The sequence below is a fragment of the Hipposideros armiger genome, unplaced genomic scaffold (assembly GCF_001890085.2).
Source record: "Hipposideros armiger isolate ML-2016 unplaced genomic scaffold, ASM189008v1 scaffold_855, whole genome shotgun sequence".
NCBI lineage: Eukaryota > Metazoa > Chordata > Mammalia > Chiroptera > Hipposideridae > Hipposideros > Hipposideros armiger.
In genome coordinates, this window is record NW_017732205.1 from 546279 (window position 1) to 565042 (window position 18764).

The 18764-nt window shown below is 37.8% G+C and overlaps 1 protein-coding gene across 5 annotated transcripts in view; it reads left to right on the forward strand.

Annotated features, from left to right (window-relative positions):
• Positions 1-18764, forward strand: part of IFNE (interferon epsilon) — a 105019-nt gene that overhangs the window by 57728 nt on the left and 28527 nt on the right. For 2 of the 5 annotated variants that reach the window (XR_002122431.1, XR_002122430.1), the window contains exon 2: positions 3367-3441. Coding sequence is in view for 3 of the 5 variants with exons in the window: in XM_019629431.1 (XP_019484976.1) it covers positions 2817-3398 (582 nt within the window). In the remaining 2 variants the exon portion in view is untranslated. Of the gene's footprint in view, positions 1-2754; positions 3442-5562; positions 5989-18764 lie in introns of those variants that run through there. The other 3 variants (XM_019629432.1, XM_019629430.1, XM_019629431.1) reach the window with 2 other exon arrangements.

Here is an 18764-nt window from a genome sequence, read left to right on the forward strand (position 1 = left end):
GCCAACTTGGGCCAGTGAAGCAACGTCCTCCACAACTAGACTGAAGAACAAAAGGAGAGCAACTTGTCTGTTCCCCCAATTCCCCAGCACTGTTCCCATCCCCCAATTCCCCAATAAAAAAATCTTTTAAAAAAATGTCCAATTTTTAATCTGTAAAAATATTTTACTGTAACTATAAACCCCCAGGAAGAATATGACTGATTTAGGCATTTGTTAAGTGGAAGTGAACTAATATGCATTAGTTATTTACCATGGTTTAGGCAGCATAGTAGAATTTTATTTATAATCTTTTTATCTGCTAATCCTCAAAAGTGTTTTATAAGTTTGAGGTTAGAGATGAAAAAATTGAAGCAGAAAGAGATTTAAAAAGTAACTTGCACAAAGTCACACAACCAGTAAATGGTAGAGAGAATACTCCAATCTAGGTCTTTACGATTTCATTACCCAAATTACATAATTTGGATGATAAGAGACAACAGATTTCCTTCTTTTTCTCTATCCTTTCATTAAACATTTAGTTTCTTTTTTTTAAAATTAGTTTCAGGTGTACAAAGCAATGTAACAGTTAGACTTTTACATACCTCACAAAGTGATAACCATCCCCACCCCCCACCACCACCACCACCCCCCAGCTCAATCTACTACCCCTCTGACATCTTATATAGCTGTTGCAATTCCATTGACTAGCAGCCAACGGGAAAGAACAGAGCCCTTTAGTCACCGAATCACTTTGTAAAGTTACTGGTTCCCAAGTGGTGTGAAAACATGAATGAGGTATTTAGACATTTGTCATCCTGACCGACACCCTCATCCCAAGTAGAGGAATGCTATGTGCAGATGTCAAATAACTAGTAACTCTAATGGAATTATTAGGTAATTTTTGATCAAGTGAAAAGCTTAAAAACTTTTCAAAGAGGATATGCTTTATAGAACAATATCCAGTGCAAACCATGCATACCTTAGATGTTAAATTTGTAGTTGTGGGCACATGATAAAACCCACCTTTGCACAGAATTATCACCCTGTTCAATCAGGTATGAAGTTTTCTTTTCTTTCCAACTCCCATTTCCTGACATCAGCTTAAAATTCGTTTACCTGTGAGCTCAGATAAGAGATTTCTGTCGTTTGACTCTAGTGGTTCAGAAAGTTCAAATTCCACAACATCCAAAGTGTTAGAAACCTTTTGATGAATGCAATTGAACTTTTTTACAGGAAAAGACTCCTCCGTGGAGCATGTTGACTCAGTTTATTTCAACTTATTAATACCAGAATGACTGAGGGACACCAATATAGAGCTGAGCTTGTAGAGAATGAGACCATACACGTTTACAGAGTGTCAGCACAGCATTTCACCCACCAACTACCCGCAGAGAAATGGTCAAAGATAAGATGTAACATCGTGTATTATGTTGTGGTAGAGCGCATTGATTCACTCCAAGTCAACATATGTTTAGTGAACTCCTACTATAGTTGCATAGACAGTAAAAAAAAAAAATTATTCCACGTTCTTCAGAAGTTTTAATGTTGGAAGGTTGTAAGACAGATAAATAAATAGTCGTATATAAGACAGAACAAGGAAAGTGTCTTAAAGGAGATACAAGGTGCTCTCAGGATTCAGGGGAGAAATTATAGCTCCTTGGGAGGAGATCTAGGCCCTAAAGGAGAAGTAGTCCTTAGTGCTTAGACAGACAGGAACTTAGTGTGAAGGAGGCAACAGGTGATGTTTCGGAGAGAGAAAGCATCATCAGTAAACACACTAGCTAGCTGTGTTAAGGAAATAGTCATTAACTGTATCTGGAATTCAAGTTCTCTCACACTACATCTAGAGCAACGGTGGGAGATAAGATTGGAAAAGTAGATTAAGGTCTTATTCAAGAGGATTTAGAATATAGAACTGGATATTTGTAATTCAGGAGTCATTATTGATGTAAATATAGTCACATTGATTTACCATAGTTATTGGTACCCTTGCAAATATAGACTAACCAACTGCTTCCAGTCTCTTTTCACACATAATTTCATCATTTATAATGGTTATATAGCATTTCATTATATGGATTTGCCAAAATTTATTTAACCATTACCCTATTGTTGAACCTATGGGCTGTCTCTAATAGTCTGCAATTGCAAAAATTTTCAATGACCTTTGCTCATTTTTTTTCTCTTTCACATTACTTCCACACACTAGAAGCTTAGATATTAAACTGCTTGGATAAGATATAAAACAATTTAAGATTCCTAGTATGTATTTTAAAATAAATTTGCTCAAGCATCTTTGCAAATTTACAATTCCCCTTGAGGTTTTAAATTTAATAGTCTGTGTGGATTTTAATTTTGGTTCCTGAGTACCATTTAAGTGCTGCTAAGCCTCTGATAAATATTACTCTGTGAAAGAGTACCCCTTTAAAAATAATCTTACTCTCAATAAGCGAACTTTAATAAGCTTGACTAAATATTTAGAAAGCATGTTGCATTCAGTGAAACTTTATATGATAAACAATGAGTGTAACAGAAGATCTTACTGGATGACTAGTCTGTAATTGTCTCAAGGAAAGCATACAATGTAACTAGTTCTTTTGGGTACTTCCTCAAACAGCCAACACAATGGGGAAAGTAGAGGAAATGTCCCATGAATACTATGAATAGGGAACCAAAAAGCCTAAGGTATAAATTTGGAGAAATGACATCTTTAGAAAACAAACTAACAAAAGAGAACACCTTCCAGAGCAACCTGAGATGCCTGAAAGGCCAACGTTCACCAGAATTGGAGATTTACAAAGGCTGCACAGGGATAAGGGGCATATTTGACCTTCACTATGATTAACAAGCCCTTCTTTGAAATCACGTTGGTGCTGCTGGCCTCTTCCACTGTCTTTTCCCTAGAACTGAAACCGATTCTCTTTCAACAAAGAAGAGTGAACAGAGAAAGTTTAAAACTCTTGAATAATTTGCCAACCTCATCAATTCAGCAGTGTCTACCACACAGGAAAAACTTCCTGCTTCCCCAGACGTCTGTGAATCCTCATCAGTACCAGAAAGAACACACGCTGGCCATTCTTCATGAGATGCTTCAGCAGATCTTCAACCTCTTCAGGGCAAATATTCCTCTGGATACTTGGGAGCAAAGCCATATGGAGAAGTTCCTCATTGAACTTCATCAGCAGCTGGAATACCTAGAAATGCTCATGGGACTGCAAGCAGAGCAGAAAAGTGGCACCTTAGATAGTGAAAACCTTAGGCTGCAGGTGAAAATGTACTTCCGAAGGATCCGTGATTACCTGGAAAACCAGGAATACAGCAGCTGTGCCTGGACCATTGTCCGAGTAGAAATTAACCGGTGTCTATTCTTTGTGTTCCGACTCACAGGAACCCTGAGCAAACAAGAAATGGACCCTTGAACCATGTGGAACAAGAGGCAACTGCAGGCTTTAAAAGCATAGGGTAGGTGCTTATTTCTTCCTGTCATAAAATGGTAGTATTGTTTTGGTTTTGTGTGTACACACATGTATTTGTCTGTGCCTTATGCATATTGACAACACTGGTTTTTACTTTGTAATGTCGCTTTATATTTTTCCATCTGTCTTAAATTTTTGAGTTGAAATTGATTCATTAATGTTTCATAATTGGCTCTTCAAATGGGTATGTTTTTATAAAAGTTGGCTACGTAGATACAATGAAATATGTCTCCACTGTAATCATACTTCCCTAGACATAGAACATCCATTCCAATGATTTTCTTATTTGCCAGAAATTAGTAGAAGCAATGAGAAATACCAGGAAGAATTTGCATTGCAAGATTTGAAAATGTCATTACTGAAGTATCACTGAATATTTTTACAGGTGACACAATAGAAATATAGCCAAAATATATGAACAAACAGTTCACAGAAGGTTCACCCTCACTCGTAATAATGAAAGTACAAGTTAAAAATGAATAAGGTGTCATTTATTACCTATCAGGTAAAAGCCCAAAGTTTGATTAAAAAAAAAAAAAGGAAAACATTCTCACAGCGACATTGGTGAAGGATGCTCTTATAATTTTCCAGAGCACTGGAGATTGGTACGATCACTGTGGAGGCAGTTTGTTGATATCTATCAAAATTACAGATGTATAAGTCTGTGATGCATCAATTCTAGGTCTGGATATGTATCCTATAAAAATACTTAAACTGCTTTCAATAAGCATCTCCCTGCATGAGTTTTTTTCAAAACACAATTTGCAATACATCGCCATATATTGTTTGTAAATAGCATATAATTCCCCATTTCATAGAATAAATTCATTTTCTTTTCATCCCTTGTTGTCTTAATAAAAATCAAAATGTAAAAAAAAATACTTGCACATGTGTAAGATGACTTACATATAATATTATTCATTGCAGCATTATTTATAATATCAAAAGACAGGAAACACTCAAATTCTTCTAATTAGACGTGGGTAAGGTATATTCAAACAAAGGAACACTATTCAGCTGGAGAAAAAGCATTAGGGTTCTCTTCCGATAAAAAAGTAAAAAATAAAGTAAAAGAGCAAAAAAAATAGGCAAGATTCAGAACAGTGTGTATAAAACGTTGTATTCATAAAATAAATTTTATATTTGACCTTACTTGTGTATGAATAAATAAAAAACATATAAGAAATAATTACAATGGGGGAGGGGGAGGAGGCGAGACTAAGGGAGAAAGACAGGGTGGGAGAGGTTTTTATAGCATATTTTTATATTTTCATTTTTAATGTGAATTTTACCAACTAAAGCAATAAAGTAAAATGTAATGTATCTAACAAGTCATCTGTGAGAAATACGCATGGAGGCTTGTTGATGAAAGGAACTGCTAGGTGAAGGTTAGAAGAAGCAGGACTGAGCCAGCCTTCCTTTGGTTGAGGCGGCTGCAAGGAGGAGGGCTGGACAGAAGCACACCCATACCAAGGTAGAGGGTTCCTGCTCCTGTGGGGAGGCCAGTGATAAAGGAGTCTAGCTCTTCCAACTAGGACTTTTGCCCAATGTAAGAAGCAGAGCCATGGCCCCCAAATCTGGAGTTAGTTCTATTACTTTGTCATGGTCTGCTTCAGACTCATTGTATACTGTTAAAAGTTATCACTGAATGTAAACTTGCTGAGGAACACAGCATATTCCGTTTCAGTTTAATTAGTGTAGGTGAGTCCGTGTATTAACCTGTGGCTGATACTTCCAGATTTGGCTTGAAAGGAAGGGGGAGGAACCAAATAGGATCATGAGAATGAGGCAAGGTCGGCTGTAATCGTGAAGGGAGTGAGGAAACAGAGGCTAGGCAGTCAGGAGGAAGTCTTCATCGGCTTCACACTTCAACCCAAGCATTGACCTATTTACCTTCAAGTTCACACAGAGGTAGGGAAGTGGAAAGAACAGAAATATTTACCAGCACTCAAAAGCAAATGCAGGTTATTTGCTTCCCATGGTCTGTAGAATCTCTGTTGTTTTCTTTAAACTAGGAAATTTTCAGAATCAAATACTTCATTTAACATGTTATTCAATTCTCAAATTAATTGTGCAAGGTAGTTTCATTATTATCTTCTTTTCTCAGGTGAAGAGATGACTTTAAAGATTAAGTAACTTGCTCAAAGTAACAGCAAGCCACAGAGCTAGCAAATGCCAGAGAAAGACTCCTTCCCAAGTCTTCCTGACTTGAAAGCCAGCACTGTGCTCTAAACACCACAAACCTAAACGACGTCATACAATATCACTGCAAAGTAACAATAGCGCTGATGATAATAATTTGATCCTGACTTTTCTTATTCAAGTTCACATACTCTCTATAGTGCTCCACTAAAGAAAGGACATTTTCTCCACCTGGACATTTATTTCCTAAGAACTAAGAACAGAATGAAGGAGCTGCCAAATGGAAACTTATAGCAGATAATACTCATAATTCGAAGCTAAAACCAATACTTTACATGCTAATGTGTCCACAAACATTTAGCTTTATTAAGTTGACATCCTGCTTGTATAATTGTCTTAACTGCTTAATACAAAATAAAAATTGCTTGCTTTTAAATATATGTGCCCTTTTAAAACTTTAAAACCAGCGTTCTAAACTTGGAGATATTGAGAAAGAGAAACACTTTAAAAGACTGGACTCCTTGCTAGTAATAGTTCAGAATAAAGGTAAGTTCATTTGCACTCACAGACTGGGTCATCTGAGTTATTCTTGCTTCAGCTACATGTAGTGGGCTAAATAGATTATTAAATCAACAAATGGGTTATGAAATAAATGTATTTTCTACAAATAAGCCATGCACGAAAAACACCTGAAAAGAAATGCACTAAAATGTTCACAGTAGTACTGTATGAGCACTAGAATTTCCATTCTCTCACATTGTTTGGATTAATGAATATGAGTTCATTTAGAACCAGAAAAAAAATAAATTTATTTTATTTTTGAAATTTAAAAAAAGAACAACAAATATGGCCCCTTGTAGAGAATTGGTTTAGGATGCTTATGACCTGCAGTAAATTAAGCCCACCTCCGGTATGCATTAGAATCATCTAGAAGGCTTATTAAAATACAGATGGAATGGCTTCACCGCCAGTGTTTGTGATTCAACAGGTCTGTCGTGGGGCTTGAAATTTTGCATTTCTAACAATTTCTAGATGACGCTGATGCTGCTGGTCCTGTAACTAGCCGTTGTAAACCCACCCCTATTTATTGCTAGCCTTAGTAGACTTAACAGATGAAGGCATGGTCTCCTTGAGGTTACTGATATCATATTTTCTCATGATAACTGGAGGGAAGTAAGCATCCTAGATCGGAGAGAGTTGTTAAGGATAGCTTTCTGTCACTACCCTTTCACATCAGCAGATTCGATGGTCTGTTTCCTTCTGAAAGAAGCTGTACATAGAGACTCATTCCAGGTACGCTCCATACAATAACTGCCTTTTAAGGACAATGGTCCAAACCATTTTTTTTCCTGTAAGGGTTTCTGGTCCCCATGCCCCTGGTTGAGTGAAATCTAAACTGCAGCTATAGCAGTAACTGATTGGGCAAAGACTATGCTGTGAGCACAAAGAAACCAAACCTCTGAAAGACAGGATTCCAAGGTGAAAAATGGCAAACTGCTCCAGTCATCTCTGCTATTAAGAGGTTTAGGTATTTGGTAAATAAAGAGATTTTAGGGTCATTCTTGGAGTTGCTATAATGAGTCGTTTAGCCAAGTTTTCTCCCACTTCCTGGGGCCCAGTGACTGGTGGGTATGGAGATATAAAGGCTAAGGCTTCTCACTCCACCTCTGAAGGGTCATCCCAGTTTCAGAGCCCCTCCTCACCCCACTGTAATTGGCCAAGACCACTTCCTGACTGTACTGCTGGTCAACTTCCCCGCTACTCAATCCTCCTTTCTTCCCTCCCCACAAGTATTGGTCCCATAGCACACTCTAGTAAACTCCCTGCATGGTAATTTTCATCGCAGAGTCTGCTTTCTTGGCAACTGACCTCTGATAGCATAGCAAACAGACCTTCCATTTAGAGCCATAGAAAACCCATACACACGTGCTATTTCCTTGGCTAAGTACATATTGTCTTCCTAATATGTTATAATAATAGATCATTCTTGGTATTCATGACTCACTTAAAATTTTTCCCTTCTGGGTGGCCAGATAGCTCGGTTAAAGTGCATGCTCTTAACGAGTTAGGTTGCCAGTTTGATTCCTGCATAGGATGGTGGGCCGCCTCCCCCACCCCCCACAACTAAGATTGAACATGGCACCTTGAGCTGAGCTGCCACTGAGCTGCCAACGGACAGCTGGATGGCTCAGTTGGTTAGAGTGCATACTCTTAACAAACAAAGTTGCCAGTTCAACTCCCACATGGGATGGTGGGCTGCGCCCCCCCCCCACAACTAGATAGAAAATGGTGACTGGACTTGGAGCTGAGCTGCACCCTCCACAACTGAGACTGAAGGACAACAACTTGACTTGGAGCTGATGGGTCCTGAGGAAAACACACTGTTCCCCAATAAAGTTAAAAAAATTTTTTTCCTGGGCCTGGCCGAGTGCCTCAGTTGGTTAAGAGCTCGCTCAAGAGTGTGAACTCTGAGCGACAGGGTCGCTGGTTCGATTCCCAGCCAGAGCTGAGCTGCCACTGAGCTGCCAACAGGTGGCAGGATGGCTCAGCTAAAAAAAAAAAAATTCTTCACAGAAACACCTTATTGTCTATTTTGTCTGAATTCATTTGCCCATCCAGAGGATAATTCTTATCATGTCACAAAACATGTACTGTAATGGATTGCTTCTTTTTCTGCCAACTAGAGCATGACCTACTTTGTGGTAGGAAAATGGCTTCTTAATTCTTTAGCACATTCCTCAACACATACCAGGGACAATTTAGATATTGAATGAATGAAGAAATTTAAAATGCAGTGTTGAAAATGGGATATATCAATACCATATTGTCATGGTGAGCTATACATGTGAGGACACTCTACAGATGAGGGAGTCTTGTTTACTACATGTGTCTCCTAAGAGGTTAAGTTTCTATTTTTAATATTTAGTATCTCTACTCTTCCAGGATGGGCCATTTGGATAAGCTACTTCTTGGAGTAAAAAATAAGGAATTATTCTCTGATAAATGGGTGTTTTTTTATCCTTGTATTATAAGGGCACAATAAAATAAGGTCATGATATTGGGTTGTCAGAAAAGTCATGACTTATTTTGTCTATGTTTTTCAAAGGTCATTTATTTATATAAAGAACAAATATCAATCAATGGTATATTTTCCAGTTTTGGGGGGGTTTTTTGGGGGTTTTTTAGCTGAGCCATCCTGCCACGTGTTGGCAGCTCAGTGGCTGCTCAGCTCGGGCTGGGACTTGAACCACTGTTGCTCAGAGCTCAAATTTTTGAGTGAGCTCTTAACCAACTGAGCCACTCGGCTGGCCCTTATATTGTCCATTTTGTTCGATAAACTTTTGCCATCTTTCAGTGAGCTTCATAATTCCTCGTTCCTAGAAGGGCCTGTCTTTATTTGCGAAAAGCTGAACAAGGTGCTGATTTACAGCCTCATCTGAATTGAACATTACACCATGCAATGAGTTTTGAAGAGGACAAAACAAGTGGAAGACTGGCGGCGCAAGGTCAGGCGAGTATGGTGAGTGTGGCAACACATCCCATCCAAGCTCCAATAATTTTTGACAGGTGATCAAACTTGTGTGTGGTCTCGCGTTGTCACAATGGAACACAACTCCTTTACAGTTAACAAGCTCTGGACGTTTCTGGATGACAGATTCGTTCAAACTGTCCAATTACCGACATTGCACATTCAAAGTGATTGTTTGGTTCCTTGGTAGGAGCTTGAAAAACATGACACCTTTAAAATCCCACCACACTAAGAGCATAACCTTCCTCTGATGAATGTCTGCTTTTGATGTCGTTTGAGGCGAATTATCACGTTGGGACCAAGACTGTTGGCGCACAGCATTGTTGTCTGCAATCCACTTCTCATCACCAGTTATCAGTCACTTCAGAAAAGGATCGTTTTCCTCACATTTAATGAGCATATTGCAGATGTTTATATGCGCCATCAAATGAACTTCTTTGAGTTCATGCAGAACCCAAATATCGAGCTTGCTTACACATTCCAGCTTCTTCAGGTGGTGTGAATGCTTGAATGATGGATGTTCAATGTTTCTGCAATCTCTTGTGTCGTGTAATGTGGGTTTGACTCGATCAATGCCTTTATTTTGTCATCAACCTTGGCGGGCCTCCCTGACCGAGGAGCATTGTTGAGATCAAAATCACCAGCACGGAACTTCGTGAAACATCGTTGGCACTGACGTGCTTGTAGAGCATTGTCACCATAAACTTTATGCAACTTTTCACAAGCTTGATGCGTGTTCTTCCCTTTATTGAAGTAAAACAGTAAAATATGGCAAAAATTCACAGTTTGGTCTTCCATCTTCAGCTTGCTGTAAAATCTCCAAAACTCAACCAAATTTCTCAATTTTTTTTTAGAACGAAGCTAGAACTGTCAGCTGTCAAATGACATAGCAATAACATAGATGCGAATTACTCTAGTACTTCCAAAAATGGAACTAGTGCCATCTGTTGCAAACATGCATCATGACTTTTCCAACAACCTAATATGTAGAGCTGAAATGAAGATGGGAACTTCTCTTCTGACTGTTTTGGTTATCTTAAAAATCTTGGGCCTTTGGTCTTTGTCAGCCTGATGATGGTAATTTATGCTTTCAATTGCCAGATAATATAGAAATCACTGGGGGATCTATTTTTGGTTCAAGTTTATAAAAAACTTAATATATTGGATAAATTATGAAAACAATACATGCAAATAATGTAGATGGCTCAATTGTACAAAGTGCAATGCTCTTCCCATTGTTCTTTTCAAAAGGCCACTTGTCTTGTTATTGTCCAAAATGGGTGGCCACTGGATTAGTTTTTCTGTCAGTGATTAGTAAGGACTTGAAAGGAACTCTCCTCACTTTTTGGATTATATACTTGAAACATTGTAGGCAGAAGATGGCCAGCAGGTAGTGAGGGTGTCATAGACAGAGTCACACTGCAGGTATGCAGAGAGGGGATCATAACACAAAAAAAGTCCCATGGGTTTACCTTCAATGCAAGAAGAACCCAGCTTCTTAGAAGTGTGGAAACATGTTCAACCAAGCATTTGTCACTGAAAGTGGACATATGTTCCTCTTGGGAAGGGTGGAGCAGGATCTGAGTGAAACAGAAGGTAGAGTTCCCTTGACCCATATGAATCATGTTACTTTTTCTACTTAAGAGAGCTATATGCACATTGTTTTAGTGAAATTTATTCCAAGTTAAGTTTCAATAAGAGCCTTATATTAAATAAGGTATAAAACTCTGGGGAGAAATTAATTACTCATATTTCAAATAACAGAAATTCATTTGGATTCATGTCAGATGAACAAGTTGGTTATCAATCTCATCAAAACAGTTAATTTGAGAGCATTAAGAACTGAATCCCGGGCCAGCCGAGTGGCGCATTGGTTAAGAGCTGGCTTGGGACGCCAGAGAGCCCTGGTTCAGATCCTACATATGAGGGCCAGTGACACTGCCCTCCACAGCTAAGATGCTAAACAACAGCTCAACCTGGGGCTGGGCTGCCGTGAGTCACTGGCAACAGCGATGGCTAGGCTGCAGCCTCTGCTGCAGTGTGTTGCCACGGGCTACCGTGTATAGCCAGAAGCCACAGTGAGCAGCCGTCCAGAAGCCAGCGACTGATCTGCCTCGCCCGGGAAGAGCGCAATGATGGTGCCAACTTGGGCCAGTGAAGCAACATCCTCCACAACTAGATTGAAGAACAAAAAGGACAGCAACTTGTCTGTTCCCCTTCCCCCAATTCCCCAGCGCTGTTCCCATCCCCCAACTCCCCAATAAATAAATAAATAAATAAATAAATAAATAAATAAAAGAATGGGGCTCTTCTTTAAAAAAAAAAAAGAATTGAATCCTTAGCTGGTGTATTATTCAGTATAGCAGATATTTTTTTTAGTTACAGCTTCTAATTTATTCTTACTTCTTGGGAGAAGCTGTAGCTTTCTTGTATCTTTTAAAATATGTATTTCAATATCAATGAGAAAGTGTCCAATTAAAAACAGTCATAAATTTGAACAAGCACTTCAAAAAAGAGGATGTCCAAATGATCAATAAATCTTGAAAAAAAAGTGTTCAACATCATTACTCCTCATGGGGTGCATATTAAAACCAAAATTATATCACAACACACACACCAGAATGGCTAAAACTAAAAAGTTTAAATTTAAAAATTAAAATTATCAACATGTAATTGTTGATAATGGGACTGCAATTTTTTTAAATTTTTGAAAAGTGTTTGACAGTATCTATAAAGATAAACCTGTAAAAACATCCCCTGTGACAAAGCCAGTTCACTCCTAGGTATATATATCCAACAAAAATTATTGCTTAGGTCTACCAAAAGAAATGTCCAAGTATAGTCATAGAAGCTTTAATAATAGTAGCACTCACACATGCCAAAGAAACAAAGCAAAAGTACATTAATACTAGAGTTGACAATATTTGATCTACTCAAACTACAATAGTACATAGCATGAAAATAATGAACTGATACACAAAACAATATAGATGGTTTTGCAGACATAACATTGAGTGAAAAAACTAAATTAAAAATGTACTGAAGAGTCTTTTCATTACAGAAAGTTCAGAAATTGGCCAAACCAATCTATAGTCACAGAGGACACAAGAGTAATTAGCTTAATGAGCGAATGTTATTAAGAATGCACAAAGGAAGCCTTGCTTTTACCTTAAGGAACCATATTATCTACATATTATAACTTCAGTTCCTCTTGTTTGTCATAACTTTTTAATTTACTATCATCCCACCATAGTATTATAAACTAGAGGGGAAATAAGCATTCTTGCCTTTTACCTAACTTTTAAAAAAATATTCTGGTTTATAATTTCTCTTGTTTAAAAAAAGTGCTTGATATTTTCCACATGTATCTGTTTATTTCTTGTTAGCTTAGAGTCTTAAAAGCTATGATGTATATTATTTCCTTTTCTTTACAAATATCACATCAAAATATTTGCAATCACAGTTTATTTTTCTCATGTTACATACTGATGAATGGATTGTTTTGAATTTTTCCCAGTAGCTGGATCAAAAATCCATGTTACTGGGCCGGCCAAGTGGCACGTTGGTTAAGGCTGGCTTGGACTCCAGCTCTGAGCAGCAGGGCCCCATGGGGGCCAATGACACTGCCCTCTACAGCCAAGATGGTGAACAACAGCTTGACCTGGAGCTGGGCTGCCATGAGTCACCGGCAACAGTGTAGGCTGCAGCCCCTGCTGCAGTGGGCTGCCGTAAGCTACTGTGTGTGGCCAGCAGCCAGCCTGAGCAGCCGGCAGCCAGTGTGAGCTGCCAAGAGCTGGCATGAGTGGCCTTCCAGAGGCCTACAACCAATCTGCCTTACCTGGGAAGAGCGCAATGATAATACCAACATGGGCCAGTAAAGCAACGTCCTCCACAACTAGACTGAAGAACAAAAGGACAGCAACTTGTCTGTTCCCTTTTCCCCGATTCCCCAGCGCTGTTCCCCTCCCTCAATTCCCCCCCAAAATTTAAAAATCCATGTTACTAGTCGTATTATCCATTGTGGTAACTAGCTTAGAAACAATATATACAAAAATTCTCTGGGCCGGCCGAGGGGTGCGATAGTAAAGAACTGGCTTGGGACGCCAGAGGCACCCGGTTTGGATCCCACATATGAGGGCCAATGACACTGCCCTCTACAGCTAAGATGCTGAACAACAGCTCAACCTGGAGCTGGGCTGCTGTGAGTCGCCGGCGGCAGCGTAGGCTGCAGCCCCTGTGACAGTGGGTTGCCATGAGCTACCGGGTGTAGCCAGCAGCCGCAGTGAGCGGCAGTCCAGAAGCTGGCAACTGATGTGCCTCACCCGGGAAGAGCGCAATGATGGTGCCAACTTGGGCCAGTGAAGCAACNTCCTCCACAACTAGACTGAAGAACAAAAGGACAGCAACTTGTCTGTTCCCCTTCCGCCAATTCCCTAGCACTGTTCCCATCCCCCAATTCCCCAATAAAAATCTTTAAAAAAAAATTCTCTAAGTGTCATTCTAGTTAAACAGCCAATATATTTATATAATATATAATATAATATCTAGAATAAGTAAATAATGCAAAATAAAGGGCAAATGTAAGCTTTAAAATTGTGATGTCAGCCTAATAATAGTTCTGTGTTATTATTTACTATCTAATATGACTGCATCAGACATTTCTAAGGGAATTTTTGGAATTTTATATCCTGATTTTAATGACTTAGCTTTGTCCTCTGGTGTCTCTTTGCTGAGAAACATATTTGAATGGCTGAGTGCTGGTAAAACAACAAAAGCCTTTGCTGTGTTCATTAAGGATGAACATAACGTGGTGTTATGTTAATTAACCAAATATGCTGAACGAAATAAGTAAAAAAAAGTGAGAACCATATGATTTCATTGATGTGTGGTATATATTGATAAAACTGAAAACAACAAAAGAACAAGAAAAGCAAATGAAGAAACAGAACTCATAGATACAGACAATAGGTTAGTGGTTACCAGAGGGTAAGGGGGGAGGGTAGTAGATAAAAGTAAAGGGAATCAAATACATGTTGATGGAAAGGGAGCTGACTCTGGGTGGTGAACACACAATGTGATACATAGATGAAGGATTACAGAATTGTACACCTTAAATCTATGTAACTTTACTAACAATTGTCACCCCAATAAACTTTAATTAAAAATTAAAAATAAGATGAATACCTAGTTATTTTACTTGCTTACTGTTGACACATTGAGCAAATGCATTCTAGCAGCTAATGTTATTCTGCCCTCTACTGGTTCAAATTGAAATCTGTTTTGGTATGTCCCAAGAAAATAGCTTTAAGGTAGAATCTTTATGAAATGTTCCCCTTAAAAAGAAAACAGGCCAAAAATAAATAAAACTGTATGGAAAACTTGATGTATATACATCATTAAATAATTAGAGCAGAAATATTTTGATCCCATTATATTTCAAATTTGCATTGTTTAGCTCATTATGTCATTCAAAAACTTTAAAAACTGCAACACTTCATGTTAATTTTAAGCATTCACAACAAACAGTAGAGTTCAATAATGACTTCCCATGTCATTTGCTGAACAGAGTTCCTTATCTTCAAACCATAAGAAAGTAACATTTTTCAAAGGCAGAAAAAAATGGAACATGCAACATATCCAGACATAAATAAGCTGACGAAGTCTTAATATTCTAAGTGCTTTTTATACGCTATTTTTTTTTGTAGGCACTAGAATTTTTGCTGCTGCAGCCCAATAGCTCCCACCTAGTTCAGGCAAAGCACACACACACACACACACACACACACACACACACACACACACGAACAAAGGCACATACACATGAACACAGGCAGACACACAGACATCCATGTATGAATGATACAGAGTGGTTTCTTGACCAACTAACCCAAATTCTCCCCATACTCACACACGTTTCAACCAAGGTTATTTGTTGACCATCTGAACACTCAAGTGGCACTGACTGCATTCCCATTCTCCAGCCCATTCTCTCTGCAGGATATTCTCCTATACTAAACATTTTCCCACTTAGGATGAATGTGGCTATAAACACATGTGCTATTCAATGGTGCTCCCAAATTTCAGCTTGCCTGAACATATTTCCATCTTACTTTTGTAGCTGTAACCAAAGGAATAAGTTTGAATAAGAAGTAATATCCAATTGGTATCAATAGACAGCAGATGAGAGCTGCCCAGGTCTAGGACTCAAGCAGTGCTGTTGCATTATACACGGTCTCCTTTCCTAGTTCTTTTTTGTAAAAGCATGCCCAGCCCTTTATTGGTCTATGTCCCCAAACCTATTACCATAAAAGTGTGAGCTTATCATTTTTGAATTTATTTCAGCCAAGGACCAGTCAACAACTTTGGGAGTATGGACAAGGAGGTTGAGAGGGGGATTCTAATTACTTTTGAGTGGTCTATATTGACAGATGTCAAATATTCATTTTTTGTTGGAGAAACTTTAAGATGAGCCTCTTGTCTAGACTCTGACTTGAGTCACATCAACACTCTGAAAAAAAGTTGGGGCTGATGGATGAAAGTTCTTTAAATTCTTTAAATTTTTTTTTCTGTAAAATATTTTTGGACAGATGTGTACAGACACTTTACCAAAGAAGACATGTGAATGTCAAAGACACGAAAAGATACTCAACATCATTAGTCATTAGGGAAATGCAAATTTAAAGCACAATTAAATACCACTTGCTGTCTATGGGAATGGCTAAAATTAAAGATTGTCTATAACTAGTGATGGAAAAAAATGTGGTGTAACTGGAACTCCATTGCTGGTGGGAATGTCACATGGTATAGCTACTTTGGAAAATGGTTTGGCAGCTCCCTGAAATGTAAATACATATGCCTTCAATATGGTTTAGCATTCCACTCTTAGATATTTACCTAAGAGAAATGAAAGCACATGTCTTCATAAAGACTTATGAACACGTGTTCAAAGCAGCTTTATTTGTATTACAAAACCCTGGGGAAAAACTGCGCATCGACAAGTGCAATGATAAATTGTCATGGATCCATAAAATGAAATGTTATTCAGCAATAAAAAGAATCAACTATTGAAACGTGGTATATATGGATGAATCTTACAGTGTTGAAGCTGAATGAAAGAAGAAAGAGCACATACTGTATTTTCCCATTCACATAAAATTCTAGGAAATCCAAACTCATAAATCAGGACAGAAAAGACTGACTGGGAGTGGGGAAGTAAGGTTGGAGAGGGACAGAAGAAGGTGCATGATGAAACTTTTGGGGGTGACAGGTATCTTCATTATTTTTATTGTGATGGTTTTATGGATATATATATATATATATATATCAAATTTTATTATTTAGATTTATATTCTCTGCAGGTAGGAGACTGCTTGTCTGTACCAGAAGACCTTGTTCAATGCCCCTCTTCCATAAAGCATGTTTCAGCAGATCCTGCATGTTATTTTCATCCAAGAGTGTTCCTTCTGATTGGAACAGAGGCTCATGGAGGACTTCTTAGCTGATGGCACCGCTAAAGATAAATTTGGAGCAGGATATTGAATGAGAGAAGTCCTTTGTGGTGCAAATTCTGGCTCAATGAAGGAAACAAATCACTACCAAGAGGAGCAAGAACATAGATCTAAGACCTAGAAGAGCCAGCCTGGAGAAAAAAAATCAAGATGTGCTTTTTATTCATTCATACTACTAAGAAATCTCATATGTTAAAGAAGAAATAAACTTCCAAGATTCAAAACATTACTTTTATATAAAATTATCTTAGAAAAATAGGAAAAAAGCAAAATTTAAAAAACTAAATAAAAAACAAACAATTTTTTTAAATAAAAGAAAAAGAAAAAATTATCTTAAAGTTTTTATTTATTAAATAAGAAATATTCCCTACCATTTTCTTATTTCTCTATTGGTAGAAAATTCTGACTGCTACTTAAAGTTTTAAGTGATCAATGCTGTCTGCTCTACCACTGCCTTTTAAAGAGCCCAGCAAACCATTTCCCCCCACTTTTTCTCCTGGTGATACAAAGACGGTGCTTTTTTTTCCAGTTGCAAATGCATGGGATATTGAGCTAAGATGAACGTCCCTTGCTTCAATCTAATAACAATGTTGAAAACAATATTTAAAAACCAATTTTACACATATAACTAATTTTTTAAAGTACACAAAGAGAGATATCTAGCTTCGAGAAAACAAAAGAAGTCCAACGATCCCATTTCTACACTTTATTTCATCAAGTCCTAATCTTTTGGAATGATTAGACATCAATTTTGACCAACGTGATCGTTCTTATTCCTTAACTTGCTTTTTCACTCAAGAAAACACTCATAGTTACATGAACACCCTTAAATGCTGGCAAATATTGGTCTGCATATTTAATTTAATGTGGCTGCACAATATCATATGAAGGAATAATAATTTACTTAACTATTCATCTGTACTGGCACATTAAGTCGACTTCAATTATCTTTCTTATAGATAATGCTACACAATTAACAAATCTGAGTATTCCTTATTTCTGTAAGATAGTCACCTACTCCTATATTTGCTGGGTATGATGGTTTAGAATTTTTGATAGATGCTACTAAACTAATCACCAATAATTGAAATTTTTACACTTCTACCAACTCTGTACAAGTGTCCACTCTTACCCCAACTATCACAAAGCAATCCTGTTGTTGTTGTTGTTGTTGTTTATCAGCTTCTTCATTTGAAATTTCATTTCTTTACAAAATCCATGATCATGAGGGAGGCTGATCATTTGGCACATGCATAATATCCACTCAGTTATTTCTGCTTCTGTAAATTATCTCTTTATATTTTTATGCTCAGATTTTCATTGGATTCTCAAACTTTCTTGAGCTCTTTCTATATTAAAAGTGTTCATACTCTATTGCATATTATAAAATATTTTAACCTCGTGTGATTTAACTTCTATGATTGTTTTGCTGGAGAGACTTTAAAAATTAATGTGTTAAAATGTGTTCTCTTCCTTTATGGTCTTTGGATCTCAATTTCTCATATCTTTGCATCGTTAAAACAGATTGATGTAAGTTCCTTCATTATCCTCATTTTATACAGAAGAAAAGGGAGCCACAGAGAGATTAAATAACTTTCCCAAGGTCATGACCTTTGTAACTCCACAGCTTTTACCAATTCTGGGAATATTACTGCCAATAAGAACCAGAAATTGCTAAGAATCTGAGCATCCTTTCCCCAGGACAATAGTAATAAATAATAAGTTTTTCTCCCCAATTCCCATTTGACCCAGTAATAACAGGAACCATTCACTTGTGAAAGACATTTTAAAGCATGATTAAGTTGGTCATTGCTTTCCTTATACCTGTTACAAACCAGTCTTGTTATCCTGAGGATGTTTCTTTCTAAGTTTGACCAACAATGTTTTCTAAAAATTGAACTTGGGTGGTATATATATGTGGTGTTACATAAAGTGTTTATTTTTAGCCTTTATAGAATTTCCCATCTCAAGCTCTGACTGCCTCCTCCAATAATAACTGGCCATCCTACAACTTGCCTTAAAATGTAGCTGGACAGGGCCGGCCGAGTGGCGTGATGGTTAAGAACTGGCTTGGGACGCCAGAGGGCCCTGGTTCGGATCCCACATGTGAGGGCCAGTGACACTGCCCTC